The sequence below is a fragment of the Marmota marmota genome, unplaced genomic scaffold (genome assembly GCF_001458135.2).
Source record: "Marmota marmota marmota unplaced genomic scaffold, marMar, whole genome shotgun sequence".
Lineage (NCBI taxonomy): Eukaryota > Metazoa > Chordata > Mammalia > Rodentia > Sciuridae > Marmota > Marmota marmota.
Window position 1 is genome coordinate 4,940,185 of NW_025999977.1, and position 10,635 is coordinate 4,950,819.

The 10,635-nt window shown below is 35.8% G+C and overlaps 1 protein-coding gene and 1 long non-coding RNA gene across 3 annotated transcripts in view; both read right to left on the reverse strand.

Annotated features, from left to right (window-relative positions):
• The window catches only part of LOC125617150, a 33,653-nt gene that overhangs the window by 20,445 nt on the left and 2,573 nt on the right, over window positions 1-10,635 (reverse strand). Inside the window, exon 1 of one of the 2 annotated variants that reach the window (XR_007348033.1) lies at window positions 10,587-10,635. The exons of the other annotated variant lie outside the window; for it this stretch is intronic. This is a non-coding gene — a long non-coding RNA (uncharacterized LOC125617150). The remainder of the gene's footprint in view (window positions 1-10,586) is intronic. 2 annotated transcript variants of the gene reach the window in all.
• Window positions 5,498-6,226, reverse strand: LOC107137087 (transmembrane protein 126A-like). Its single transcript, XM_048804194.1, has one exon. The coding sequence runs from the start codon at window positions 6,139-6,141 to the stop codon at window positions 5,548-5,550; it is 594 nt and encodes a 197-aa protein (XP_048660151.1). The 5' UTR covers window positions 6,142-6,226; the 3' UTR covers window positions 5,498-5,547.

Below are 10,635 nucleotides of genomic sequence, written 5' to 3' on the forward strand. Positions count from 1 at the left end.
ATTTCTGCTATTTCTATATATAACTCAAGACATTCCAAATGAGAAAATGTGGGTAAGTTTGTGGTCATGAATGTCTCCAAATGTCTCCATAAGTGTTTACACAAAGTTAGAGAAGTTGGACCATTGCTTTTTTTCTCATCTCAGCATATGGGTTGCTGTCTGACAGGCTAATGGACATGCCATTGTAGCTATTATATGAACTTCTGGACCTGTTCTTAATGGAAGGATTGACTTTTAAAAAATAGTCTTAAGTTTGGGTTTAGGTGTCTTGAACCATTGTTGCCAGAGCTCTCCAAGTCAAATGTGTCACAAGAGCACATGAGTCGGTGAGAGAAACAGTTACAGAACAGCAGGATCCTATATCATTTAGAGAATAAAATGAAATGCATAATAATTGAAAATCATTTTGTGTATGTGTGTACACACATGTATTATGATTTGAACATGCTCTTTAAAATTATAGAACATATAGAGTTCACTGGAGAAAACTACTTAGCAAACATTTCAACTTTGCTCATTTTTATATAAATTATTTTCTTAGAGATTACAATCAATTTCCTCATTCTGTCAAAATGCATAAAATATATCTGCACTGTAATATCCGGTTGTGACCTTGAGAATTTTAGCATTATTGTAATTTGCCATTTATGCAGAAATAAGTTCTATTTAAAATTTCATAATTTTGTATATCTTGTACACATTTATAAATTGTTTTAAAGAGCCCATTTTACAAAGTGTATTGATTAATTTTAGCAATACAATAATGAATAAACAGGTATGGCTGATCTACTAAATTCACAGTTTACAACATTATATTGTATATATTTATTTCTACTAGTCCATTTCTTCAAAATATGCCATTATAGTTACTCTTATATTTTCTGAAAGAATAACATTATAGAGCATATACTAGTGAATATTTTAAACTTGCTTACAATTTGACCCTGAAAAAACAAATTTCTATGATAGTTGAAATCACTATATAAAAAGTAATGATTTAATCAGTCAATTCTTTTTCTATATAGAGGATATTTCTAATTGGGAATATTTCACAAATAAAAACCATTCCACTAGGAAAACAGAATGAGAATTAAATGACTAGAATGGAAACAAGGCTTGTAACTGTATCTAGTTTTGATGTTACTTTTGTCGAAGCAAAATTGTTTTAATCTCATAGAACATGCCAAAAAGTAACAATGTAGGCTGGTTTAAAGGTGTGTCCTTTACTTTATGTAGGTACCATAAAGAGAGCAAAATGATACAAAATTTTATATAATTTTGAGAGTGCTATGTGTGCTTGGCTAGAGAAACACTGTCAACCACTGTGTGTCACATATAGAATATTTATACCATATGAATAGATAGGCTATATAAACAATAGGTACAGATTATAATAAAATATTATACATAGCTGACCCCCCCTAGATCATAAAACTTTTTTTTTTTGGTACCAGGGATTGAACCCAGGGTACTTAATCACTGAACTGCATTCCCAGCCCTTTTTAATTTTTGAATTTTGAGATAGGGTCTTGCTAATTTGTTGAAGCTGGCCTTGAACTTGAAATCCTCCTGCTTCAGCCTCCTGAGCCCCTGGAATTACAGGCGTGAGCCATCACACCCAGCATCATAAGACATTTTTAAAAAACCTTCAGATGTATTTTCAACCCTCGAAGATTTCATTTTTTAATTGTATGGGTAGTTCAGTATGTGGCCTTATTGTAGTATTTGCATAGGTTATTTGCCTCTTTATCAGAAGTAACTGATAAATCAGTTCTGCTTATTTTTAAGGTCATACTGAAATTTTGAATGAATAGGATTGTCTCTTCAGCAGTAACTAGCCAATGTTAGGACAGCCTTATTTAACCCATACTCTGTAAGTAAAAAAATTGTTGGTAATTTACTAGATATATTGTCTTCAAATCTAGCCAGTGGATATATATGCAATGCTCAGCATAGGCAAGATGGATTAATAGTAACAAAAGACCTTAAATAAATATTCTTAGGGGAATATTTATGTTCAGAATATGAACTCTTTAGTGTCATCCACATGTTGCATTTTCTCCTGTATATAGAATAGAAAAATTTTAAATGCCAAAACAGAATCAACAGTCAATCAACAAACAAGGAAATCATCCTAATACATGACAGGGGTATCATTTCCTTCATCTACAAAAAATTCTTATAGAAAAATTTCCCCAAGAAAAGTGGACAATGAACAGGTAAGTCAAAAGGATACATTCTTAGACATTAAAAGGTCAAAACTTAAGAAAAATGTTCAATAAACCAGTAAATTTAAAAATGCAAGTTGAGTTTCCAGTTGCTTAAAGACTTACAAAACCTACATTTAGAAGAAACATCAATATGCAGTGTGCATAGCTGTGGGAAATGGGCACTGCTGGTGAAAATGTACAATGTCACAAACTTTCTGAAGGGTAATTTGACCGAATATATTAGGTATTTTTAAAACTCACTCTCACACCCGGTTTTAAAATGCTTCCACCAAGTGTGGTGGTGCAGGCCTATAAGTCTCAATTGCTATGGAGGCTGAGGCAAGGGATCTCTTGAGCACGGGAATTCAAGGCCAGCTTGGGCCATCTCAAAAAACAAACAAAATGTTTTTATCCTTTGGGTATATAATTCTATTACTATAAACATATTCTAAAAAAATTAGAGATGGCAAAAAGATTTACAAAGATGTTTAATATATCATTGTCCGTATTAGGGAAAACCTAAAAACAACAAAAATGAAAATTCATAGGGGTTTTTAAAATAAATAAAAGGCAGACATTAACATTATTGAATATATAAAAAACATAAAAAATAATATTCTTGAAGAATATCAAAATACATCAGAAATAACACTTAAATATTAAATTGAAAAGTAATAAAACACATTATGTTCCCATTTAATAACTGCATATACATAAGATTGTATATAATCCAAATATAAACAATGCTTATGATAGTATGATTACAGATGATTTTTCCTTTCTTTGTACATTTCTGTATTTAAAATATTTTCTATAATAATCATGTTATTGATCCAATAGCTCTCTCCCCCAAGGGATCCTTTAGAATTAACTATTCCATTTATGTCACTAAACAATTACTCAGTGTCCAGGGTTGGGCAAAAGAGAACAGTCTTGCTCAAAAATAGTGTAGCAATGTTCAGAGTAGTTCCTTCTAGTGGAAACAGTGGAAGCAAAGGACAGGCAAAGACAAGTTACTAATTGTTCCTTGGTGTCCTCCATTCCCTCCATAACCCCACTTAGAAAATGCCATCCTAAACTATTCTCCAGTTATGGTTTACCCACAACTAAATGGCATTATAGTGGCATTTCCTCTCTATTCCTAAGAGAACTCAGCAGGGATTTCTGAAGTCCACTATCTAAAATCAATTAAGCCCTAGTATATATGACTTATAATCAATAAAATGTTCCCTTTTCTAGAAGTCAGCCTGATCCTGAAGTATATAACTTTTCAAATATAGAATGAGTTAATAAATAGATATGAGTGTGGTTGGCATAGCTTTATAATGCCAGTGACTTGGGAGGCTAAGGCAGGAGGATAGCAGGTTGGGGACCAGCCTCTGCAACTTAATATGACTCTGTCTCAAAGAAAAAAGGAAGAAATGAAGAAAGAAAAAAGAAAAAGAAAGAAAAGAAAAGGAGATGGTGGTGAGGGGAAGCTGGGAATATAGCTCTTGTATAGCACCCCTGGGTTCAATCCCCCCAAATTAATGGATATTCTAGTTTACTCATTTCCTCTATTTTCAAGAATAGCCTGCTGGCTGGGGACATAGTTGCAGTGGTACAGCACCTGCCTAGCATGCACCAGGACATGAGTTTGATTCCCAGTAATGGAGGGGTGGGGAATTCTTACTCTTTTCCCCTTTGGGAGCCACAATCTACTTTGAAAAGTCTGTGAAAAATGCTCACATTTGAAAGAACTGATTCAGCATGTCGCATGCATAAAATCCTGATTCAGCACTTAGGAATTTTATTTTTAGATAGTCTATATAAAACTATATAGAACTGAAATCCTAATACTTTATTTATTAAAGATCTCCTAAGAACCATTGTGAAATGACACAAAGAGTCCTTCCTTGATGCCTTTTCTCTTTCCATTTTAAAATTTCTCTATAGTATTCTTATTGCTACTTGAAATCTACAAATGCCGTGGATAAAAGGTGGAAATTGGATTATAACAAAACTTCAGAATATTTAGTGAAAACAAAGTACAAGTTATAAATTCAATTAACCATTAATTCTATTTAGTTCTTCAAGTATTTTAAGAACTTAAAATTTTCCATTGTTTATTGCATTTATTTTTTAAAATTTTTTAGTGTAGATGGATGCAATACCTTTATTTACTTTATTTTATTAGTTGCTCAAAACATTACAATGATCTTGACATATCATACATTTGATTCAAGTGGGGTATGAATTCTTATTTGCTTTTTATGTGGTGCTGAGGATCAAAACCAGTGCCTCACACATGCGAGACAAGCACTCTACCACTGAGCCACAACCCCAGCTCTATTGCACTGATCTTGAAATAGCTACATTAGATACATTTTAATATAGAATGTATACATTTTGGCAAAAGTACTGATGATTTAAAAAAAATTTTTTGGTTATACATGGACACAATATCTTTATTTTGTTTATTTTTATGTGATGCTGAGGATCCAACCTAGTGCCTCATATGTGAGAGGCAAGTGCTCTGCCACAACCCCAGCCCCCTGAAGACATTCTTGTAACAAGTTTGTCTTCAGCCTTGCTACTGGCTACCATCTTAAAATAGCTCAGATTTGAACCAAATAATTATCCAAATTTCACATAGAAATGGACTGGAGGTAAGATTAGAATCAGTGCCTCACTCTGGCCTTGAACATGATCTCATGTGTGGAATTATACCTGCAGATATTTTTGAGTATATGAGTATTAGTCAAGAACTATGATAGATAGTGCCATAATATTTGTTTCACTTTAAAATCTTATTTTCTGTTATGTTTAGGTAAACTGTATACGTTAAGTGCTCTTAGCAAACCAGTAAAATGGAAATATGCTCAAAGCCCAAGTGACCAGGTTATTTCTTGGCAATCACAGACTTTTTATATTGGCATTTATTTTTATGTGCAAGAGTCTAAAGAAACAGTGAGTTTTTTAATTCAGAGGAAAAACTTCAAGATGATCTAGATCATCTTATGTCCTGATGGATATACATAGACATACACTGAGAATCACCTGTACACCTGCATCTGACTTGGTCCTCTTTGACCACACTGTTGGACTGACCACTCAGCAGCACTGTTCCCTTTGATCTTGAACTCTTCTTCAGCTTGCAGGCTTCACTGCTCGGTCTTCTGCACTCCTGGTAGCCCATCATCTTTCTATTATTCCTTTCTCCTTACTACACTTATATGGAGACATTACCTTTAGTTCTTTCTTTTTTTGGTGGGTTAGTTTTTTTTTTTTTTTTTTTTNTTTATGAATTTTTTTTTTTATCTTTACAATTTTATTTTGTATACACATTTGCTCTAAATCAGTGAATTTCTAGGCCTGGTTCAGGTAACTGAAGGGCCTTTATAAGTACTTTATATTGTCTAGACCCAAGGTATGCTGCAAACATAGTCTGAAGTAAAATGGGAAATAACATCTTTCTGAAGATAGGCTTAGAAATTTTAATCCAGTAAGTTAAGGTGTTTCCTTTCTCTGGTAGCAGGGCTGATTGATACCTGGCTGCTAGGCCACCATTTATAGGTATAGCCAAGAAAACAGGGTACAGACCTCCTAAAACTAAACCAACAAGTCCACCCCGTGTCACAGTACAGGTTTCACAATTCAAATCACCTGTACTCAAAGGTAAACTTACAAAACCTTTGAAAGATGCATTTGCTGTCAAAAATGGGAGCACTGTCATTGGTAAGCTAGCAGCTATTCGGGCCTTTGTTACATGCAAGACACGCCGAAAAAGACTGTTTGCTATTAGGCCACAGAGAGCAGCATTAAGTCCAATATATGTGGATCCATGTTCAAGTAGATTCCTTTCTGCTTCTGGTAGTAGTTCAATTTTTCTGGCTATGATATCAAAAATTGACTTTTCCTTGATAGTATCATGTGGTTTATGATTTTCCATCTTGACCCTTTACTCCGTTCCTCCCAGCGCAGCCATCTTCGGCAGACACGTGACTCGGAGGTAGCAGCCGCTTCCTATTTTATGAATTTAATAGTCATCTTTATGCAGATAATTACTCAGTTGTAACATAGTCCTATGTGGAAAAATAATTAGCACAAAAGAGGATAGTTTATTATATAAAGAGTGTTAACAAACTGCCTTTAAAAACACTGGTTTTTTTCCCCCTCCAACACACATTAGATGTGTATGTAAGAGGTTTGGGAATAAATCTTAGGAACTGTCCCCCCCCCCACCCCAATCCCTTTTCTTTTGGGCCTAGTGTTTAATATAGAAACAACTTACACAATTTATTTTTCCCCCCAAAGTTTTCCTAATTTAAAAGCTTTCCTGCCCGGTATGGTGGCACCTATAGTTCCAGCTACTCTGGAGACTGAGGCCAGAGGACCATTTTTGTCAAATTTGAGAACAGCCTGGGCAACATAGTGAGATTCTGTCTCAAAAACTGGACAAAACAAAGGCTAGGGATATAGCTCAATGGCAGAGTGCTTGCCAGGCATATGTAAGACCCTGGGTTTGATTCCCAGCACCACAAAAATAACAACACCAAAAGTCAACAAAATTTGTTCTAATTCATGTTTCACTTAAGTAAGTGATAGAGGTTTTATTTTGAACAAATTCAATACTATTCTTTTGTGGAATTGGAAAAGTTGCATAAATTTTAAAAGTGGTTATGCTTAAAATGAAGAAAAAATTCCATCCTGTACTTGGGATATGTTTTCTACTTATAAAGATAAATATTTTTAAGAGTATTGTTTTCTACTATTATGTTCATTCAATAGCAAATACACAGAATTTCAGTTACATTATAATTTAGGTAGGCTTTTCTAGGAAGGCCATTGTTTATAGGATTCTTCGTGAAATGGTTTCTATGGAGAAATGAGTTTCCAAGATGGAATTTAGAATTTGTAGCACAAAACTCTGCTACTTAGCAAGAAGGGAATGGCACCATTTCTCTGCCAATTCAGGTGCCAGGGAACCTTTCCTTGATCACGCCCTGAAGCAGGGAGTTTTCATCCATGCTTTCTCCTCACTACAAAAAAGGATTCCGGGAAGGCAGGCGATCTATTCTCCAAGCAACCTAAGCACCCACTCACAAAGGAATTTTGTGGGATGACACTAGGTGACCAAAGGTAAAAAGTATTTTAAAATCTGGGATTCTTGAGCTAGGACATTCTATCTAGGAAGGGAGTTGATGTTTCCTCTAAATCTGTGTTAACAATATGTATGTACTCAAAAGGAATTGCTTTCATGTGGTTTTAATTGATTAATATTTTTCATTGGCATTGTTTTCCTATGTATGAGTATTAAAATCAAGCATGGTTTGTAGTTAACATTAGAAAATATAATCATGGAAAAAAAAATGGACATTTGGGAGGAATGATGTACTGGAATACCATAAAGAACAGGAACAGTGATTTGTTTCTTCTGTAGCCCTTAAATGTTATATAAAATATATGACAGTGGTAAGTCATTAAAGAATAAAGCAGTAATTTGGATATCCCTATGACTGAGAAGATATAAAAATCACATAATATTCTGTGGCATTTAAAACTTTTTTTCTTTTCTTTCTGGGGTTAGAACCCAGGGGCACTCTACCACTCAGGTACATCTTTGGCCCTTCAAAAATTTTTATTTATTTATTTTGATATTGAGGATTGAACTCAGGGTGCTTTATCATTGAGCCACATCCCCAGCCCTTTTTATTTTTATTTTGAGGCAGGGTCTTCCTAATTTGCTTAGGGCCTCACTAAAGTACTGAGGCTGGTTTCAAACTTGAGATCCTCCTGCCTCAGCCTCTGGAGTCACTGCAATTACAGGAACACAACACTGCACCTGGTTATTTTTTATCTTTTGAGACAAGGTCTTGCTAAATCGCAGATGCTGGCCTCAAACTTGCAATCTTCCTGCTCCAGAACCTCCTGAGAAGCTGGGATTACATGTGTGCCACCATGCCTGGCTCATTTATACCTTCTTAAAAATAATTGTGAAGACACCAAAGTCTGAGGTTGCTAATGGTCAAATATGACCGTAAACACTCTTTTCTCTTTCTTAAAACTTTTCCCTTAATTTTCTTTCTCCCTTGCAACTATACTACTATCTTGGGGTCCCCCTACCCCATCACTAAATAAGGAAAAAGTTGAAAATATGTTTCAATTTCTGTTTCAAAGTTGACTTTGACAGCTCTATTTTATTCTAATGTTCACATCCAGCTTCTATTTCAACATTTCTACTGAGATAACTCATCAAAACTTGAAAAAAAAATTTGGGGTGCTGGGGATTGAACACGTGCTAAACACACACTATGCTACTGAGTTATATCCCTAACCCAAAACTTTACATCTTTAAAACCAAACTTCTCCTGACTCCTCTTATCCTCTCAATCATATCACCCAAACTGAAACTAGTTATCTTTTATCTCTCCACATCCACTAAGCTGCATTGCCAGTCCATTTTGTTTCATGTCTTTTATATTCATCCCTTCTTTCCTCTGTCATTGGTATTTCTTATTACCACGTGCCATGCCTATGTGTTATGATTCTTTTAACCTGGTATGTGTTTTTAGTATCTTTCCCTCCAACTTATCTGACGTAGCACTTTCTGATAATCATTTTTGGTTGCTAACATTTCTAGGAAACATTACCCACAAAAATATGAGGTTTACTGCTTGTTAATTTGCCTATTTTTTTAAACAAAAATGTATGTGCTTTTAGCAGGACTATGTGTGTGTTGGGTGTGGACCTGGGTATTAAATTTGCATTTTGGACTTATTTCTCACTGAATTCAAAATAATTCATCTCAGGTCAGAGATATCACTTGCTATATGCCTGTGTTTCATATCCATGAGAGAATGTTAAGTGGTAAACTTTGGGATTTGCAGGAAGAATAGGAGATTAGCCTTATTTCTGGTTTTGGCCAGTAACAAGAGACTAACCAATCTTTCACAGCTCTCTAATTTCTGATTGAGGTTCTCAATAGGTATTTGCTGAATGATTATAGTCTAATATGCCACAAACATAATAAAATTGTGTGTTAACTTAAATCTACTGCATTCTATATAGCTCGAACTCCTTAGTATTTAGTGTTTGGCCAAAATAATTTGATTTTCATCGAAGGTGTCCAAGGGACATAAAAAATGCAATAACAATATCTCTAAGAAGCAGAGATGAGAAAGGGATTTTTTTTTACATAAAAAAGTATATCTTAATTTTATACACATTTAACTCAAAAAACCCAGATCAAATGGTGGAAGTAACAGTGTTACTTCTTGGCCTTTCCTTGATAGAATCACTGTGTGATACAACTTGTATGTCTAATTACTTTTCTTCCTTCAGCCTGACACAGAACCAAAGAAGCTGAGGGGTGGGAGTAGGGAGACAGACAGACATATACACATACACACACACACACACACACACACACACACAGCGCCTTTATAAGAAAACAGGTGCTTATCATATAGAAAAAATAATTAGCACAGAAAAAGAATAAAGTTCCCCTATTAACAGACTGTATTTAAAAACAGTATTCTAACTTTTTACAAAACTACCCAAAGGCTTAATAAATCCTTTAATAAATAAGTTCTGTTCTCTCAGAAAATATTCTATCTGCTGAGATACACACACACACACACACACACACACACACACACATGCCTGCTTGCATATCAAGACTTAAACAGGGATAATTGGTTAAAATATTTGCAAAATGTTTTCTTTTCGTTATCCTCATCACACCTCTCTTGACAGTTTTCTTTTTTTGTCTCGAACATAACTTTTCTCCTTATGCTTTTCAGAACTTCTTTTCCTATTGTAGTCGGAATTTCCTGCCACCAGAATGGATATAGCTTTACTAAAGAGATTAAGTGGGCAATCTGCCTTGGAGTATTTCTTAAAAAACAAACACGGCTGCACCCTGCCAAAGGACAACCTGGAAAGTTTACGGAAATTAGAGATGGGTGGGAAATTCTTTGCGCGAGTGGGAAGCAGCCACTCTTGTTCACTGGCTCCCCACACCTTAAGCTGCGGCCAGCTTTGCTTTCCAACTGCGCTGCTGGCCTCCAGTTTATACTATAGCGTGGTCCTGAGGGTGCTGCACTGGAGTGACGACAGTCCAGATGCGCCCTGCAATTCTGTAGTCGGTCCAAGTCGGTACGCAGATGCAAAGATACCTTTGATTTCCTCTAGCCCCAGGACTTGGCTTTTTTTCCTCGTTTTTGGTGCGGCGCCTGGGTGGTTCTGACACCTTACGGCCGCTCGGTTGCTCCCCCTCCCCCATGAGGCTCCCACTCGTGGGCCCAGGTGCCCCCTCCGCTCTCTGCCCGCTCACCCCTTCGCGTTTCCTCCCTCCCGGGGCACCCTCGCATTTCCTCCTCCTCCCTGCCCTACCTTCCTCCCCGCCCGCCTCCAGCCACATGACAGGAAGGGATCCGCCACA